This window comes from Crinia signifera, chromosome 2 (assembly GCF_055691185.1).
Source record: "Crinia signifera chromosome 2, ASM5569118v1, whole genome shotgun sequence".
Taxonomy (NCBI): Eukaryota; Metazoa; Chordata; class Amphibia; order Anura; family Myobatrachidae; genus Crinia; species Crinia signifera.
This window is the reverse complement of record NC_139218.1, coordinates 27,663,175-27,684,243: the sequence shown is the minus strand read 5'-3', so window position 1 is coordinate 27,684,243 and position 21,069 is coordinate 27,663,175. Positions and strand designations below refer to the sequence as shown.

The 21,069-nt window shown below is 48.3% G+C and overlaps 1 protein-coding gene across 1 annotated transcript in view; it reads right to left on the bottom strand.

Annotated features, from left to right (window-relative positions):
- HUNK (hormonally up-regulated Neu-associated kinase) overlaps positions 1–1,779 on the bottom strand; it is a 53,389-nt gene extending 51,610 nt beyond the window's left edge. Inside the window, exon 1 of the mRNA XM_083171853.1 lies at positions 1,568–1,779. Within this exon, the coding sequence (XP_083027979.1) occupies positions 1,568–1,671 (104 nt within the window). The 5' untranslated portion in view covers positions 1,672–1,779. The remainder of the gene's footprint in view (positions 1–1,567) is intronic.
- Positions 1,780–21,069: the final 19,290 nt, after the last annotated feature.

The following is a 21,069-nucleotide window of genomic DNA, read 5'->3' as shown; positions in this document are numbered from 1 at the left end:
ACGGGAAAACCTCTGCAAGCCCCAACTCAGTGCAATGTGAGGCCATACATTGGTGCTACTAGCCGGACCTACAGTTAAGGTAGAACATGCTGGCGCTGATCCAGATCTGGGATCGAAGCAGAAAAGCACCTCGGCAAAAACATGCTGCACTGCAGGTGGGGCAGATGTAAAACGTAGAGATAGGTACATTTACTAAGATTGGAGTTTTATAGAAGCTGGGATGTTGCCCCTAGCAACCAATCAGGTTCTACTACTTATTTATTAAGCACCTTCTAAAAGATAATAGAATCTGATTTGGTTGCTACGGGCAACATCCCATCTTCAAGAGAACTCCCATCTTAGTAAATTTACCCCTGAGAGATTAAGGGGTTTATTAGCCAAGATGGGAGTTGAAGATGGGCTGTTTCTACGGGCAACCAATCAGATCCTATCTATTATCTTGTAGAAGGTGTTAAATAAATAAGAAGTTGATTCTGATTGTTGCCCATAGCAACATCCTATCCGATAGAGAATGCTCATTTTAGTAAATAAACCCCTGATAGCTAGAAGGGGCGTGTGCTTCTCCTAGCTGAACTCTAAAATTGGACTGCAAATATAAAGATGTCCAGTGTTTGCGGGCTGCATGCAAAGGCGGACAGTATTTACCCTGCACACAAAAACAGGAAAACAAATAAATAATAAAAGAAAATGAATATATATCAAAGATGTAATATATGCAAAGGACCATTGTTACAGAGATACTGACTGCAAGCACAGTCATAATGACAGCAGCGGCTGCACAACTCACATCTCTGTGCGGATTCTGCTGTTATTATTATTATAATTGCTGGCAATTATCGCTTTCTGAATGAAGCCAATCACAGAAATCAGAGACAATACAAAACTGTCTTAAAAGATAGGGTGTAGTGTCTCCTTCAGTACAAACTGGAATTATGCCACGCTGTCACTGTTACTGGCAGAGCTGGCAACGTGGCACCAAGAAGCCAAATATTCTGTACCCCAGTGGTGTCCTACTGTGACCAGGCTGAAGCTCTAACTGTTCTTTTGTCTATTCTGTGCATCCTTCTATTTGTGCAACGGCGCCTATTACACACAGGGTGGGGGAATGGTTTAATGTTGGACATTAAATCATTGCAACTTTAAAGCTGATGGATTCATCTGTGATCTCCGAAGCAGAAAATGCCATTGTTGTGCCCCAGGACATCTATCGGGCAGCCCAGGAGCATGCAACGTACACCTGAGGCGGCACGAACAATAGTAACGTGCACAAACAATACAGTGATGCCAATATGAAAACAAAGTATTGCAACTGACACAATGATGCAGGCATATATTCTTGCATGTGATATATGACAAAGGAGCATGCAACGTACACCTGACGCTGCACGAACAATAGTAACGAGCACAAACAATACAGTGATGCCAATATGAAAACAAAGTATTGCAACTGACACAATGATGCAGGCAATTATTCTTGCATGTGATATATGACAAAGGGGCATGATGCAAAATTGCTTTAAAAAGGAAAACAATCCTAATAAAAAATAATAATATAATTAAACTTTACTTGTTGCCCAGATCATCCTCTTCCACGCTCCAGTCCAATTGCAGCTGATCTTTTCCATTGTTCTCGTTGATGCAGGGGGATCTGAGGGTAGTTAACACAACCATGGTCTTTGCAATGTGACTAGATGAGCTTCATCAGTGGATGTGCAACCCTGTATCCAGCCTCCTTCACATATAAGAAAACCACATCCACCCAACAGTACAATGCTGGATGGCTCTGGTTGGTTGAAGGCGGTCACATTATCAACTTAGATTGCACGATTTCCTGCATGTTAGCAGGGGCCCTGGTATAGATCAGGCATCGGTTTCTTGTTGCCTAGCAACGGTGGAACAGGCACACAGGATGGAGACAACAAAATAGTGGGGATATGTACATCGTGATCATGCCCAGCGGGAGACAATAAAGGCATTATGGGCAGACAAAGCAAAGGCAGCGTGATTGTTCACTGTAAGTGGTTGGAAAATATTGGGCTGCAGGTAATAATGGTTCGCAGTGGCTGAGATGCTGGGAATTAATCTTCTAATGTGTTTCAGACATGTAACCTTAAATTCTGAAACACTCCAGACGAGGTCTTGCAGGTAATTTGTAAATAAGATGTAGGATTTTGCTATGTCTTCTACGGCTGGGAAAAGGCTGCACTTGATCACGCGGTCCCAGGTTATTATTGAAGCATAAAAAGGGTAATTTTGCAGTGTAATGGAAACATGAGATTGGAACGTAATATAGTCATACTGTATTCACAAGGTTTTGCACCACAAGGATGCTGCAACACTTTGAGTCTGATTCTGGTTCACTCGCAAAAGCAAATTCTCTCTCTAATGGCCAAAACCATGCTGCACTGCTGGTGGGGCAGATGTAACATGTGCAGAGACAATTAGATTTGGGTGGGGTTTTTCGGTACTTGTGGATTATTACGGCTCCCATCGCATGCCATCGCATGCCAAATGTAGTGGCATGTGATTTGATACGATTTTTGCAGTTTTTAGGCAATTTTTTTTCCCAAAAATTGCATGCAATTGCATCGCATGCGATTTGATCGCATGCGATCGCATGCGATTTTTAACAGAAAAGCATCCAAAAGTATTGAAATTAGTATGAAACATGTTCAATGGCCCCCAAATGGCATTTTTGAGGCTGTACCACCCCCACTATCAACGCGAACCAGTGCTCATGGTTTTGTCCATTAAAAAGAGAATTTGCTTTTGCGACCCAAAACCCAGGGCCTTTATGTGGCATGATACTCCAGGACAAACATATGGGGCCAGATGCACTAAGCTTCAAAAGTGATAAAATGGAGAGCAATAAACAGCCAACCAATCAGCTCCTGCCTGACATTTTGCAAAAACAGTCTGTGACATGGCAGGTAGGAGCTGATTGGCTGGCTGTTTATCACTTTCCATTTGATCACTTTTAAAGCTTATTGCATTTGGCTCATGGTGCCTAATTTAGACATGATCACAAGGCAAATTTGTTCTCAATATGGGCAAAACCATGCTGCACTGCAGGGGGGGGGGGGACAGATGTAACATGTGCACAGAGTTAGATTTGGGTGGGGTGTGTTGAAACTGAATTCTAAATTGCAGTGTAAACATAAAGCAGCCAGTATTTACCCTGCACAGAAACAAAGTAACTGACCCAAATCTAAAGCTGGCCGTACATCAGAATGATATCAGGCCCGGGCGCACGATTTTGATGGGTCGTGCGATGCATTGTGTGTGTTTTGAGTGTGCATCATGAGGTGTTTCTGTACGATGCGCGGACCTGCGGTCGTGAGGTCGTTCCTCAGATCTTATGGGCTGCACATAAGATCTGAAGGTGCTGCTAATGGCCAGTATGCTTGGAATTGCAGATTTTACGATAGATCTTATGTGACATCACACACATAAGATCTATCGTGTGTCTGGAAAGCTGTCGGGGAAAACGTGAGGCGACACGGATCTGATGCTGGTCGTCCTGAGGTATGGCCGGCTTCTCTCTGTCTGCACATGTTATATTTGCCCCACCTGCAGTGCACTTGGTGCCTGATTCAGAAATGTTTTCAGAGGTCTGAATTCGATCACCCAGCGATAACGTCAGCCTCTGCCCCACACACAGACGCGAAATCCCGCTTTGTGAATGGATTTGCTCGCTTTGCGAATGGATGTGTACGGATGCACATCCCATGTCCAAACCCATTAGTATTTCACTCACAGCCGCCATGTAGCCTATTCGCTGTGATGAAAACAGGAACGTCCGGCCTGCGGCTAATGTCAGACACCCACCCTTCGCAGGCTAAAGGACGCCTGCATTTTCACTCACATTCCCAGCGATTTTGCAGGAACACCCACACAACGCCAGTTCCAGCCCCCACATGCCCACTCCCTATTAATCATTATGCGAAGGGCCTGCAATGAGAAATTCTAGCAGGACCCGTTCGCAGCCGGCACTCGTGCATTACAGGTCATGCGCATGCACACTTTATCGATCATTGCCCAGCAGCCGAATTTTGACCTGTGACCTGGACAGGTGTGATCAGGCCCATCGTTTTGCTCATTATGAGAACAAATTTGTTTCGCGTTCAGGTCTGAATTAAGGGCAGGATTCTGGTGTGCTCGGTCCTGGGGGTATTCGCACTGGTGACCGATGTGTAGGGCCGCTGTGTGGACAGCTTTGGTGACTTGCATAGTCCTCGACGCATTCACACAAGGGGGGTGGGTTGGAAAAGGACAGGGGGGCGTTTGCATGGGGACACCCAGCATTTCCTGGGTTTACCCACAAAAACCAGGTGCGCCCAAGTAAACGCTGGGAATCCCCATGTGAACGCAGGCAGGCCGATGGCATCCGGGGGCAGGTGGCTGATGTCACATGATGTCCGTCCCCCGTTCCGTACCCGGACACCGCAAATATAGGTCATTCAAGACTGAAATATTTGTGTAAAAAAATTATTCGATAGTCGGCGACCATGAAATGATTTCGCACACCGCCAGTATACTCCCCTGCAAATGGCTGTTTATGCAGAACGTGCATTCGCAAAGTGGCGGGGAAATCCACACGGCGGCGAGGGTGGGTATTCGCTCACCAGGTGGGTGGCGCTAGATGGCTCGCTAAGCAGAGCATTTACGCTGCTTAGTGAGTCAACCAGAATTGGGTCCTACATCCATTGGTTTTGCCAGTGGTTTTGCTGCAACACCTCTGGCCTTGTCCTTGTGTAGGAATTAATTGTCACGGATCTGCCCAGAACCTCTAAGCACACTGCAGATGTAATGTCTGGCATGTCCCTGCCGGCCAGTCATCTCAGGATGCCACTCTTGTCTTGTTACAACTTAAATTATAGTGTTCCTGCCATCTTGTCCGACTGCTTGCCGACACCATTGCAGCGTTGCAGAGGCTTTAGTTCTCACATGATTCCAGTATCCAATCACAGTCCAGATCACCCTATTTAAACCATTCCCATGCACCTGTTCATTGCCAGTACAACTTGTCCTCAAGAAGTCTCTTAGAAACATAGAAACATAGAATTTGACGGCAGATAAGAACCACTTGGCCCATCTAGTCTGCCCCTTTTTTTAAACATGTTACCTCAAACCATATTTGATCCTTATTTTTTTGTAAGGATATCAATATGCTTATCCCAAGCATGTTTAAATTATCCCAAGCATGTTTAAATATCCCAAGCATGTTTAAATGTCTCTGGTTCCTGAGTCAGTAGCTTGCTCTCTGACTCCTGCAATAGATCTGGATTTCCATTCCAGTGTACACCATCCTGCCTGTGCAGTACTCTCTGACTAGGCAATAGGCACTCACTGCACACTCCATTGTGCACATTAGTGTAGCTGACTCCTCTGTCTTTCAGCTTCCTGCACTCCTCGTTGTTCTCAGAGCTTCTTTGCTACACCAGACACTGGCGAATCTAGAAATGTGCTAATGGGTCGTCCCAGATTTAATTATTCTTGTGGCAGTGTAGGGACCCACACGCTGCACGCGACGAAACCGTGGCATGGCCTCATAAAAAGAGGCGTGGTTTATAGCATGCCCTATATATGTGATTCACTTCCCCCCACCTTATAAAATATGTTGAATGATATCCCCCCCCCCCCCCAAGCTTTTATAAACTGACCTCTGGGGGAAGCATAACCTTTGGCTCCTGGTCTCCACAGCCCCAGTGCCGAGCACCAGCATCTTGTCTGCAGTACATGCTGTTGTCAGGAAGCCTACAGAAGCTCTGCATGGTATTGAGTTGGACTCAGTTGCAGCCTTCCTTCGGTCAGGGCCGGCGCCACCACTAGGCAGCTCTAGGCATTTGCCTAGGGCGCCGGCACCTGGAGGGCGGCAGTTCGCCCCTCACCTGACCCCCATGTGCATATAGCTGGCCGGGGTGTCCGTGCCGCGGGGGTACCTGCAGCGCTGTCCTGTGTATAAAGCTGCTGCTGTCGGCGACGGCGGCGGGATCCCTGGAGTGTCCGTGCCGCGGGGGTACCTGCGGCGCTGTCCTGTGTACAAAGCTGCTGCTGTCGGTGGCGGGGTCCCTGGAGTGAATAGAGAATAACTAGCTATGCGGCGACGCGGGAAGCGCTTCTTTTGAAAACACTTGCCGCACGCTGATTGGCTGAGATTCAGTGTTTTCAAAATCAGAAGCGCTTCCCATGCCGACGCATAGCGCTAGTTATTCTCTATTCACTCCAGGGACCCCGCTGCCACCGACAGCAGCAGCTTTGTACACAGGACAGCGCCGCAGGTACCCCCGCGGCACGGACACTCCAGGGATCCCGCCGACGACGACAGCAGCAGCTTTATACACAGGAAAGCGCCGCAGGTACCCCCGCGGCACGGACACTCCAGGGATCCCGACGCCGACGCCGACAGCAGCAGCTTTATCACAGTGACAGCGCCGCAGGACACCCCTGCCCGCTCCAGCACTGCAGGGACGGGCAATACAGGTACCACCCCCGGGCACCGGGGCACTCCCACCCGACTCGCCTGGGGCGCTCCGGTGCCTTGCACCGGCCCTGCCTTCGGTCTTTTGTGCCTGCAACTTTATACTATACCCTTTCCTTGTGTATATATGTGCATCAAGTGTCCACAGATGCTGCAGTCATGCTTTGTGCGTCTTTAGATGCCACAATCATTGAGACTTTCACCAGTCCTTTGCTATGTGCAGCTCATCAGTCTGAGTATAGTCTCCAATGTGAGCAACTCAGCGTCTCTATACGAAACTCACTCATACTAGGTCCTATGTCTAACTGGACAGATACTCCACAAGGAATTCAAACCCATGTCCTTTCTTATTGCAGTCCGACCAATTACTCATGTAGCTATTTGCTTCTGTGTAACAAATCTATGGGGCAGATTTATTAATCTTGGAAAAGAGATAAACTGGAGATAAAGTGGAGAAAAGGTAAAAGGAGATAAAGCACCAGCCAATCAACTCCCAACTGTCTTTTTCAAACACAGCTGATTGGCTGTGCTTTATCTCCTTTTACCTTTTCTCCGCTTTATCTCCAGTTTATCTCTTCTCCAAGCTTAATAAATCTGCCCCTATGTGAGTAATGTGTGATTGAAGGTGTTTAGAGATGCGAGAGGCAGATGGGGCAGCTATTGGATGCCAGGGATTCAAGAGAACAAAGCTGCAAGTGAGATTGATTAAAACAGGAAAATTGACAGGTGTCGCAGAACAGCGCCCCCTGCCTTGTGGTGCCCTGTGGGGTGGCGCATGTCCCACCCTAGTTATGGCCCTCCTGGTCCCCACTGCTACCGGTATTCTGCGCTAAGTTTGGTTACTACTGTGTTAACTTCTTCCTTGAGCCAAGCAACAAAATGTGCCGGCGAGCAGATGGTGTCTTTCCCTGTTGTAGAGGAACAGAGACTATACTTTTTTTTTATAAATACTTGTCATCCATCTGGTATTACCAAGTTAAATTAACACTGCTGTCTTCAGTAAATAAATAATTACATTTAATTATCCAATATTTAATTTCCCTGTTGGGATCCTAAATTTTGTTATTGGGTGTGGGGCTGGATACAAATGCTAAAGAAAGTTCGCAGATCGTTTCCTCACATGCAATGACACCACAGGCAGCTCCCGCTGTATAATATAATAATAGTAATACCATGACACAAATTATTATACAGGGGGAGCAGCCTGTGGTGTCATTGCATTATTATTATACAGAGGGAGCAGCCTGTGGTGCCATGGCATTACTTTTATATTATACAGGGGGAGCAGCCTGTGCTGTCATGGCATTATTATTATACAGAGGGAGCAGCCTGTGGTGTCATGCCATTATTATTATACAGAGGGAGCAGCCTGTGGTGTCATGGCATAATGCCATGACACCACAGGCTGCTCCCCCTGTACAATAATAATTATGACACCACAGGTTCCTCCCGCTGTATAATATAAAAGTAATGTCATGACACCACAGGCTGCTCCCTCTGTATAATAATAATGCAATGACACCACATGCTGCTCCCGCTGTATAATAATAATGCAATGATACCACAGGCTGCTCCCGCTGTATACTGTAATATAACAATAGTAATGCCATGACACAAATTATTATACAGGGGGAGCAGCCTGTGGTGCCATGGCATTACTTTTATATTATACAGGGGGAGCAGCCTGTGGTGTCATGCCATTATTATTATACAGAGGGAGCAGCCTGTGGTGTCATGGCATAATGCCATGACACCACAGGCTGCTCCCCCTGTACAATAATAATTATGACACCACATGTTGCTCCCCCTGTTTAATATAAAAGTAATGCCATGACACCACTGGCTGCTCCCTCTGTATAATAATAATGCAATGACACCACAGGCTGCTCCCGCTGTATAATATAATAATAGTAATACCATGACACAAATTATTATACAGGGAGATCAGCCTGTGGTGTCATTGCATTATTATTATACAGAGGGAGCAGCCTGTGGTGTCATGGCATTACTTTTATATTATACAGGGGGAGCAGCCTGTGGTGTCATGGCGTTATTATTATACAGAGGGAGCAGCCTGTGGTGTCATGGCATAATGCCATGACACCACAGGCTGCTCCCGCTGTATAATAATAATGCAATGACACCACTGGCTGCTCCCTCTGTATAATAATAATGCAATGACACCACAGGCTGCTCCCGCTGTATAATAATAATGCAAAGACACCACAGGCTGCTCCCGCTGTATAATAATAATGCAATGACACCACAGGCTGCTCCCGCTGTATAATAATAATGCAAAGACACCACAGGCTGCTCCCGCTGTATAATATAACAATTGTAATGCCATGACACAAATTATTATACAGGGGGATCAGCCTGTGGTGTAATTGCATTATTATTATAGAGAGGGAGCAGCCTGTGGTGTCATGGCATTACTTTTATATTATACAGGGGGAGCAGCCTGTGGTGTCATGGCATTATTATTATGCAGAGGGAGCAGCCTGTGGTGTCATGGCATAATGCCATGACACCACAGGCTGCTCCCCCTGTACAATAATAATGACACCACAGGCTGCTCCCCCTGTATAATATAAAAGTAATGCCATGACACCACAGGCTGCTCCCCCTGTATAATAATTTGTGTCATGGCATTACTATTATTAATAGTTATGCCATGACACAAATTATTATACAGGTGGAGCAGCCTGTGGTGTCATTGCATTATTATTAATATACATGAAACAGCACAGCAGATATGTCGTTTTAGATGTTAACTTACTACTGTGTTTTATCCTTCAGGCTCCTCCTGTCCTGCTGCGGCTCCACAAATTTCAGTTCCCCTCTCCGCGGCCTCCTGAAGCGGCCCCCACGACTTGTTCTGCGGCCCCAGCCTTCCTCCAGTCTCTGCAGAGTGCAGACGCGTGGGTGGGAGGCGTCAACGTCATGACGTCCCCACCGCACCCAGCGTCTGCCACTGCCGCCGGGGATAAGAGGGAACAGGCTGCCGGGGCCCTCCTCCACGTAGCCGTGGAGGCCGGCGGCCATGTTCCTGTGGCCGCAGACATCATTTAAAAAACCACAAAAAAAAACGGCAATGCGGCCTCGGACACGGCGGCGCGGCCCGCAGCACACCTGCCAGACCTGCACACCTGCCAGAGCGGCCTGGGGGGCAGATGGCACCCTGCCCCCCGGCCCAGCCCGCCCCTGGCTGCTGGCTGCTGCAGTTTTCGGAGCTCAGCTCCATCATCCCCCTGCTGGTTTAAGGAGTCCGTCCATTCTTCCCCCACACCATGCTAGAAGTCATATTTGACTTCGCATCTGACAGAGAACACAGCGCTGCAGTGCTACCCGGAAATGCCGGGAACGCTTAGCGCGGTGCTCCCTGTCAGATGCTAGAGGTCAAAAATTACTTCTAGCGCCTGTCTCCTCTGTTCCCTGGAACAAGGACTACGGCGGTGGAAGGCGACGGCGGCTGTAGCGGGGCAAGGCGGCGGCTATATCGGTGCAAGTCGGCGGCGGGTATAGCAGCACAAGCCGGTGGCAACAGCGGGCTGGCGGACCAGGCAGGGAGCAGTGGTCAACCTTTTGACTGTTGAACTAATTACTGTCGGCCTAATGATCCACACCCAGTTGTCTGGGAGGGGGTCTGATCGCGTTCTGTACCGTACAAATAATATTCACATGTAGCAGTGGTGGTCTGTAGGAGATAGACAGCTCCTGCATGCACCTGCAAGATCCAAGGATGCAGCATCCAGTCACCATAGCAACCATCAGTCGCAACTCACTAAGGTCACAGAACTCGGCAGGCTGTGTAAGCCGCAGCTTACTCAGGGTGAGCTTTGGATCATGTCAGCCGGGTCTGAAGATAAAGACCTAGGACCCAGCACGCCTGCAAAATGGGAGACGCCCCCATTTTTTTAAACAGACCCAGTTGCCGCCCCCCAAACACTCTAGCATTTCAATCATGCTACAGCTAAGGCTTGGCAGTGAGAACTAATGACCGAACCTCCTAAGGTGCCTCTTTCGCCCCAGCTCAGCACTGAGCAGTGTGTGCTGAGCTGGGGAGAGAGGCTGCGCTGCGGCGGCAACCTGTCATCTCTCTCTCCACTGCCTGGCTTCCTGTAACAGGGGAGGGGGGATTGGCACCCGGGCCCCTCCATCTGACCCAGGCCCAGGTATTCATCTTACATGTATCAGTGTATCAAATTAGTCCCCTCATTGTTTTAAAGGGGCAATCATTTAAGGGGCTAAACCAAATTGGTCTTGCCTTTTTAATTATTTCACATCGTACAGACTGGTTTTTACCTATGAGCTGCAGCCCCCTCCCCTGTTAAAATCCGCTACCTTACTCTGCCTTACACTGCACTGGCTTCACTGTGATAGGCAGTGACTTCCTATTAGTCCTACCCTGCCAGTCACCACCACTAGGGAGGAGCCACCACCCAATGGGACTCAAGTTGAGTCCCATTGGGTGGTGGCTCCTCCCTCCGGGACTGCCAGTCTAGGCTGCGATAAGCAAAGAGCTGGCTTCCTATAAGAAGCCGCACTCTGCCTCACCATGCAGCCCTAGCCGGCTTTTATGGGCTGCAGTCAATGCAGCTCATAAAAGCCAGGGGCATGCACAGTACCCTTGCAAATACTGGGAATGCGGCGGGCCAGTCGCTTGTCCCTGCATTTTACAGGCGCTGGGTCCCTGGACTGCGGCAGGGAGTGGGTTGTGGCCAGCGGCAGCCCCTCTCCTACAGAAAGGTAGGAGCCACCATTGCCAGTGTTTGCAAGTTGCCGATTACATAACCCTAGATGTTGAAAGAAATGCTACAGGAAATGCTCAAGGTTGATGGAATCAAAAGTTTCTGAAACATTCTTGTTGAAGAGATTATTCGTTTGTGATCTGTGCATAGATTGAGATTGAAGATGCACTGGAAAAAAATGTAAAGCATTTTACTGTTTCATGTAAGAGTTATTGGAGAAATACAGATAGTCTACATTTTTGTGAATACTTGGAATATTAGATTGCTTTTAACACAGGGTAGAGGCTGAGAAAGTAGTCATTGCTTACTCTTATCATTCATAACCTTAGGGTACTACATAACCATACCACCCAACAGTGCGAGTGGACTCCTACACGCACCATGTCTGGACCCCGGCTTGCGCCATTAACTCCTTGTCCAGATGGGGATTCTGAATCTCCATAGGGCTGGTGTAATCTCCTATAATGCGACTGATGGTTACCGGACCCTATACACCCCTGGTGGGGGTGATTTCTTTATAACTGTCTGGGTCTCTGGTATAGGAGAGGGGTCCAGCTAGGGATGGCCATCGTGCAGACTTCATCAATGGTTGCCATTGATGGCAATTCTGCACCCAGCGATAGTGGAAAAAGTATTTGATGGATAACTATCAAAAGTTTTAGCTATCGATGGTCATCCGTTATATTTGACTGAATGGCCCGTGGGCCAATCAGAACTCGAGGGCGGGACTTACGGGTGTCGGGGGCGGAGCTATGCCCTGTGTCCCGCCACCTTGAAAAATAAAAAAATCAGGAAACATCGGTTCTCCTTTGCCATTGATGTAGGGCAGTGATTTTCAACCTTTTTACCTTGCGGCACACTAAATAAGATTTTTAAATTCCCAAGGCACACCATGAGATCCCCAAAGGGCAAAACACATTGGCCCCCACAGGGAAAAAAAAAACACAAACCTATCGGCCTCCATATAAAAAACAATCACACTGGTCCCCACAGGCAACAAAAATAAAATACATTGGCCCTTTACATGTAAAGAAGAGACCAGTAAATAACAGTTGAACTGGTGGTGGCTGTAAACTGGTTTGGGCATCTCTAGATCTGGGGGCACACTTGAGAACAGCTCAAGGCACACTAGTGTGCCACGGCACAGTGGTTGAAAAACACTGATGTAGGGAAACCATCTGGTTCTCCCACATCGATGGCAAAAGTATTCAACATCGGCCATAAACCATTGATGATTTCAAATCATCGATGGTCGATGGCCATCCCTAGGTCCAGCACTATTATTTGTTATTACCTGTTTCTTATATAGCATGCACATATACCGCAGCGCTGTACAGAGAATATTTGAACATTCACATCAGTCCCTGCCCCAGTGGAGCTTACAATCTATATTCCCTACCACATGTACACGCACACTAGGGCTCATTTTCTTAGATGCCAATTAGCCTACCAGTATATTTTTGGATTGTGGAAGGAAACCGGAGTACCCGGAGGAAAGCCACGCAAGCACGGGGAGAATATACAAACTCCGCACAGTTAGGACCATGGTGGGAATGGAACCCATGACCTCAGCGCTGTGAGGCAGCACTGCTAACCATTACACCGCCAGTGCCGCCATGCATGCGGTAAGTAAGCCTGTAGTCCTAGCAAGCAGCGGAACAAGTAGGGTGCCATGGTAATGTGCTAACAATACACTCCGGGTTTCTTTGACAACAAGAGATAAAACCGATTCACCACTTACGGAGCTAAATATAGCAGCTGAAGCCGCTGCATGTCCTTGCTGCTTTATTGAGGGAAACGTCAGTTACTTGTAATACAAACAAGAACGTTTCTCTGTTAGACTGAGTTCGGGAGAGAAAAAAAAATATCTTCAAAAAGTCTCATTCAGCGGAGAACTCTGTGTTCGCACATTCAGGCAGGAAAATAACCTATAGAAATGGCAGGCAAGATTCACTGATCCCTATGCGGGGATGTGAGAATAGCTGCCGGGTCATCCTAAGGTATAGGCACAATGGGCAGATGCACAGGGCCCCACGATTCTAGGGGCCTCCGAGCAGGGGCAGGCGTTTATCCCCCCAGTCGTGTGCCTCCTGAGCTTCTTGGAAGGCGGTAGAGAATACTACCAGAGTGCAGCCTCCTCTACCTGACTCCCAGTCTGCAGCAAGAGAAGGATTGGCTGTCAGCATGCTGATTGGTTCATGTCTCTAGTTATCCACCAATCAGAGTGCTCCTAGCCATTCTCTGCATAGAAGCATGTGGAGAAATGGTGCAGGACCGCAGGAGGGGTAAAAGATCAGATTTATAAGCGTTTGGAGAGAGATAAAGCTGAGAGAGAGATATAATACCACAAATCAGATCCTGTCATTTTGCAGGCTATTCTTTTTAGAGACCAAGAAATCTAAATTGATGACTCAATTGTGGCCCCTGTTGCCACAGCTCTTGGGAGCAGAGGTCGGAAATCAACAAGTCTCTTCCCAGCCACGCTAGGCAATGTGGTCTGTAGGCATGGTAAAGTTTCCACTCCAGCTAGGGTTACCACCTTTTTGCTGAACGATTCCTGGACAGTGCCCCGCCCCTTGACCCACCCACAGCCCACCCATTGTCCCACCCTCAGCCCTGTCCCTTGACTCTGCACACCTTATTTCCACTTACACGTGAAAGTGTAGGAGTCAGACTAAAAAAGGACAGTGCGCACCATAAATTTACACTGTAATGCCTCTTACTCATCATGCACCTATTACATATTATACCACATGCCATAATAACCATTACACAGGCCAAACACCGTAATGACCATTACATGTTATGCCACACGGCAAGATGCCCATTACACATTAAGCTACACAGCGATGCCCATTACATGTTACACCACACATCGTGATGCACATTACATGTTATGATACACACCATGATGACCATTACAAGTTACGCCACACACTGCGATGCCTATTACATTTTACGCCACACACCGCGATGCCCATTACACATTATGTCATTTTTTTAAATCTAGGAGCCAGGATCAAAGTGTAGGAGTCAGACAAACTAAAAAACAGGGGCAGTGCGCACCAAAAATTTACACCATAATGCCTATTACATGTCACACACCCATTACATAATATGCCTTATAAGTCCTCTTTTACCTACATGCTTGTTGCTAGGGTTTAATGCTCAATGCCAGGGGTTTCACTGTTTCATGTTCAATGCCAGGGGTTCCATGCTCTATGCCAGGGGATGCATGCTTAATGCAAAGGGTTGCATGATCTAGGCCGAGTAGGAGGACCCTGTTAGGGTAAGGCAGCAGGAGCCAGGGGGGCAACTTAGGGGAGGTTTTCTCAGACAGCCACTGCCAGTCTGACTCACACACACACACACACAGTGGCAGCCACAGGGGGTGGCACACACAGAGCTGACTAGAGCACAGACACAGCACACAGCAGGTCGGCACCAGGCAGCTGCGCGTGCACACAGCACATTCCCCATCCGCATCGCCGTCCTCTGCACTCGTCTCAAAGTCTCAGAGTCAGATAAGTCTAGACTAGTCAATAACTGAGCGAGCGCCGAACAGCCTATCAGCGATGCAAGCCCGAGCTCCAGCTGAGCCTTGGGGGAGCCCCCGCTGGCATCAACTGCGGGGGGGCGCCACGGCCAGGATGCTGCTGCGCCGGGTGCAGTCTGCCTTAGCAGATACATCACTGGTGTTAGCACTGCACCAGTGGCTATGCCCCCAGCCCCTCTGGCTGCAGGAATAGACGCTGTGCGTATGGGCACAGCATCTATTCATGGGTGACAGGGGGGGAATCCCAACATCCTCTCCACCACGGGACACTGCTGGCCCCAGGCGGGACATGGGAACGTCCCAGAAAACCGCGACGTTCCCGCGATAAGCGGGACAGTTGCGAGGTATGATACCTCCCAACATTTGTAATTTGCTGAGCTCCCAAAAATGGGCGTGGCCTCCTGTAAAAGGGGCGTGGCTTAATGAGCCACACCCTGTTTTCATCACTGTGCTGAGCATGGTGCTCTCTGAGTTGCTGGCCATGCCCCCAGTTACTCAGTTTCCGTGAATAGATGCAGTGTGCATGCTAAACAGAGCAGCGAGTGACAGGGGGTATTCCAACTGCCCCCCTACTGCGGGACACTGCTGCCCGCGAGCGAGACGCGAGATAGTCCTAGGAAAATTAGTCCCACTTAAATCGGGACAGTTGTGAAGTATGCGGAATTGATAGTCATTTCCCTGCAACTGTCCAGAAGAGGGCTAGGCTTGGAAAACACACATGAAGGCTCTTTCTATAGCCACTTTTTGAAGATAAGGAAATGAAAGCTTTAAAATATGAAAAAATTTATTTATTGTTTTGGCTATATAAAAAGGAAAATAAAAGTTATGGTTTGGTATGCATTATGGTACAACAGCACCCCCTGGTGGCCAAATGCTCTCACATGTAAAGCAATGAGGAAACTACAGAACAGCTGGAAGATTTGACTATTTGACTATGCACTTGTCCGATTTGGGCTGACTTAAATTGAAATCTGCCCAAATTGGATGCGTCTGACATCCCATCCGATCTGATGCGCATTCAGTGCTCATCGGATCGGAGTCAGGGGTCGGACGCAGGGCCGGCAACAGAAATCTTGGGTGACATTCTATGGGATGAGATTTGTGTTTTTTTGGCAAATATTAGTAAAAAAAAAATGGCGACATCGCATTTTTCCTTGAAATCGCATATTTAATAGGATGCGCTAAGGGACGGATATCGCATATTATGTGCGATAACTCATGCGGACCAAAAGTGTGTGAAAAAATCTGCTGCACCTATGACATTGCCTTCCATCTGCTGAAGTTGTGCCTGCATACCTATTAAGGCATTGGTCTGCGCTGTACACGATTGGCTTAATTGAAGAAAAGTGTGACGCCTGTACCCCTGGATGTTCCCTATTTGCAGGCTTTGTGAGGCCATAAATTCTATTTGTTTCTCCTTGAAATTTACCAAGGAGTTAGCTACTTGTGCAGCAGAAGCTGCTGTATGGGGTGTGTTTGTGGGTGGGGGTGGGTTGGGAGTCACCCCACTTGGGGGAAGATCACTCTGTGATGACGTCTGTATTTCCTCCTCAGCCGCAAAGGTCTCCACGGTTCTAGAATGATGTCCATTTCGTCCAACATCATCATAGAGGATTCTGTTGGTTGTGTTCCTAGTTGTACAGTACCTGTGGATACAGATGAAGAGGTAAGTACTGATGCATATATAGGCCAGTCTCTCTTCAGTACTGTCTTTGAAAGGGCTTGAGATGCTGAACACACATACCTATGGGTATTATGTACTTACACATGTACCCCGATACTGCATGTAACATTGACATTAATAATAAGTGAGATGGCTAGGTCAGATTACATTCATTTCCGTTGCAATGTAGCAGCAGGAGATGAATGTAGTGTGAGATATTGTTGATGTGACATGGGTGTGTGTACTGTATGTGTAATGGCCTGTTTTTTTGTTCATTAACCTGCTTCCACAGATTCTGCTCCAACGGGCCTTCTTTTCTTTGATGCGTGAGCACTTCGGGACGGACAATCTGTGAAAGGAAAGATGGGCAGCCATTATCTACCTTGCAGTGGATAAGCATTTATGCCAAAAATGCATTGAAATTACATTACTGGACAATACTTCCTTTGGTTAAGGACTACATTATTTAGTCCCCACATTATTTGACATATGTTTTACAGCTGAATTTTTTGTTAGATTATTATTAAACTATTTGACACATTACAACTGGTGGATAATCTGTGGTATGTAGGCATGGCAGCTAAACCACCAGTACACCAATGTTTTTTGGGCCACATACATGTTAAGCTGCTAGAAAGAATGTTAAAGTGTTGATCAATATCAGCAGTTGTGGAACTACAAGGCCCAGCGTTATGACCAATTTGAAAGTAGGAGCAGGCAATTTTTTGTTCCTGACCTTGCTAGGCTATGTAGTTCTACAGCAGCACTTTACTTAGCATAACAATACAAGTGAACATTACAGTTTGAAAACATTGCCATGTATGTTTAAGATTGCATGTGGTCACACTTACCAGCTCTGGATGGCGTAGGCGGCCTATCGGTATCCGCGACGTGCATGCCAGGCAGGACCTCAGGGGGTATGATTTGCTTTAACTTGACCTCATAGGACGTGTAGCAGACAGTGGTGGGGCTTCCTCCGCCAGTCTTGGTGGCCTCCTCCAACTCCATGGCCATTTTACTTTTGAGCTGTCTCTTGATAACGTTAAACCTCTTCTTGACATTTCTGACCAGGCGCTTGTGCTGATTTACAGCGTTCACCGCCTGGGTGATGTCCTTCCACATAGCCCTTTTCCGCTGTGGGTGTGGTGACTTTTCCCCAGTAACCGGTCAAACACGGGTATGATAGCCCGGACAAGCGCAGCATTTTCCTCGTTTGAGAATCTGACCTTTCGGCCACTTTTTGTGTGGCCAGCTTCTACCTCCTCCTCCTCATTTTCTACTCCAGCCATGTACCCCTCCTCCTCCATGCCAGTGTCTTCCTCCTCCTCACCTCCATCTTCCTCCACCTCTGACATGTGGCCCTCCTGCAGCTGCTCTGGGGTATGGAATAGGTCCTGGGTATAGGATGGGGATGCCAGCGGACCCTCCACCTCCTCCTGCTGGGGCTGGTCCGCCAGGGCCTGGTCTGGCCTTGCTGTGTCCATGCTGCCTGCCACACTGCTGCCACTCCCTGTAATGGAGGACGACCTCAGCAGTCCTCTGCTGCCTCTCCCACTTGGCTGGCTGCTGCCACTGCTCCCTCTGCCACTGCTCCCTCTGCCACTGCTCACTCTGCCACTCCTCACTCTGCCACCAACACCTCTTCCTCTGCTCACATTGCCCCTCTCCATGCTCCTTACTTCCTATCAAAGAGTGAAATTGCGCCAGTGCCCCTTTATATAGGGGGTGTGATGCATAATGGAGGGGACAGAGGTGGGCCAATAGGTTAGGGGGTTCTTAGTCATGCGGAGACAGTCTTGTAAATCGCACTTCGGTTGGTCCAAAACTCGCACATGACGGGCGGAAGAAATCGCACTTTTTTGTGTCATAAAATCGCACCACTTCACCGCAAATCGCACTACATCACACTTTTCAGCCTCCAAATCGCATCCCATTAACTATGCAAATTATTACCAAAAAATGCGAATTAAAAAAGTGCGAAGAGCGGCGATGTGGTGCGAGATAAAAAAATGCGCATTTATCTCCTCCCATAGAATGTCACCCCTTGGGTCTCCGTACACTTATATTTATATTGTCAAATCCACGGGCGTTTCTGACTGTCAGCACCTGTTTTAGCCAATGCTGGGACTTTCCGACTGTCGGAAGAACAGGCCCCATATTTAATAGGTCGAATGAATAGCAGGCTGGTTTGAATACCCCCTGTTGTGTGTGATGTATTAAAATGGTATACACTATGTGGAATATATGCTCTTTTTTCATGTACAAATGAATATGAGCCCAAGGATATATGATATATACCGATCCTGTTGAGAGGAATAACCACACATAAGAGAAGTATCATTTTATTTATCTAGCGCTGGTGGTGGTTAACCCCATCTTTTTGTATCTGGTCTCTCTACTTTTCTCGGTGTTAGAGAAACACCCTAGGGGAATATTCACCTTAGCAGCTGGTGTGCACTTGGATATACACTTTACCCCTCTTTTGTGAGCATTGCGCAGGGGCCCGGCGTGGTTGTTGTATCAGTGGCCGGACATGGTCTGCCTGTTCACAGTCATTGATTGTGGAGTGGCTGAGTGGGGTGGCCGGAGGGGCTGAGAAGGCTGCTGAGAGGCAGATGCTTGGGGGAGAATGTTGATTCAAGGGGAGTAGCTACAATTGGCGCAGGGGGTGCAGCCACTATGGGGCCCAGAGCTGAGAGCTGCCACCTTCCCTGTCACAGTTACATGTGTTATATACAGGGTGTAGCTACCATAGGTGCAGGGGGTGCAGCCACTATGGGGCCCAGAGCTGAGAGGGGCCACCTTCCCTGTCACAGTTACATGTGTTATACACAGGGGTGTAGCTACCATAGGTGCAGGGAGTGCAGCCACTATGGGGCCCAGAGCTGAGAGGGGCCACCCTCCCTGTCACAGTTACATGTGTTTTATACAGGGGTGTCGCTACCATAGGCGCAGGGAGTGCAGCCGCTATGGGACCAGAGCTGAGAGGGGCCACCTTCCCTGTCACAGTTACATGTGTTATATACCGGGGTGTAGCTACCATTGGCGCAGGGGGTGCAGCCACTATGGGGCCCAGAGCTGAGAGGGGCCACCTTTCTTGTCCTAGGGCCCGATTCAGACCTGCTCAGTAGGCTGTGTGTTTATCGCCACTGTCACCTACAACATAGTGGGGCTCACTTAGCCCCCCAGATTTATGAAAACTGCTGATTGGGACAAACTGCTCCAGGACTGCTTGAAGGAGGGGATCCGGCAGCGTGGCGTCACACAGCCAGGGGGCAGCTGGCAATATGTGAGCACATTGCACACTCCAGCAATGCAAAATCTTTGCATGGTGCAATAAGTCCCCTTTGGGTGTAGTAGTAGTAGTAGTTTGTTTATTTATAAGGCGCCACAAAGTGTCCCCAGCACGGTACATAGCAAACAGAAAACAAATTACAAGGTAAGGTACAGGGTGTGTTGATAAAATACAGCATAAATAGGGGTATAGCTGTAGAACTAAAATCAGCATCAGTTCTGAAGTAGGTGTTGAAATTGTCGAGGAGACTGAAGATGAAGTAGAGGAAGGGAAGAACAGGGCAGGAGCACTGGTGAGGTAAAGAGGTAGGGTGAGTACGTGAGGAAGGAGGGCCCTACTCATAAGAGTTAACAGACTAAAAGGAGGTGGGTGGACGAACAAAAAACAATGGGATAAGTCGGAACGGATAGGAATGGATGGAGGGGTAGGGTAGGCAGGATAGAAGGATCGAAAGAAGTTAGGAGAGGAGGGATAGGCTAGTCAGAAGAAGTGGGTTTTGAGAGAGCGCTTGAAGGAGGTAAGGGAATCAGAAAGCCTGATGGGTGGCGGGAGGTTGTTCCAGTGCAGGGGGGCAGCGCGAGAGAAGTCTTGGACACGGGAGTGGGAGGAGGTGATTAGGTGAGAGGTCAGGCGGCGTTCGGCGGCGGAGCGAATAGGACGGGAGGGAGTGTGGATAGAAATCAGTGAAGAGAGATAGGGCGCGGTGGAGAGAGCCTTGTAGGTGGTGGTGAGGAGTTTAAAAAGAACTCGGAACGGAATGGGGAGCCAGTGAAGAGATAGACAGAGGGGGGAGGCGGAGGTAGAGAGGGGGGAGAGGAAGATGAGCCTAGCAGCGGTGTTAAGAATGGATTGGAGATGGGGCGAGGCAGGCGAGAGGTAGCCCAGAGAGAAGGATGTTGCAGTAGTCAAGGCGGGAGATGACAAGAGAGTGAATGAGAATTTTGGTCGCGTCAGTGGAGAGGAATGGTCTGATGCGCGAGATGTTGCGGAGGTGAAAACGACAAAACTGTGAGAGAGCACGAATGTGGGGGGTGAAAGAGAGGGAGGAGTCAATGATGGCAGTGCGTTTGGTCGGTAGAGGTGATCTCGGTTTCACCAATGCTGATGGAGATAGTGGGGGAAGAGGGGATGTTCGGGGGATGGAAGATTAGAAGTTCAGTTTTAGCCATGTTTAGTTTCAGGAAGCGTTGGGTCATCCAGGCTGAGATGGCCGTGAGGCATTTGGAGACCTTGGACAGGAGTGATGGGGATAGGGTGTCCAAACACTTTGCACAATTATGCTCACCACTCTATGTGGCAGTGAACAGAAGTCTCAGTGCTGAT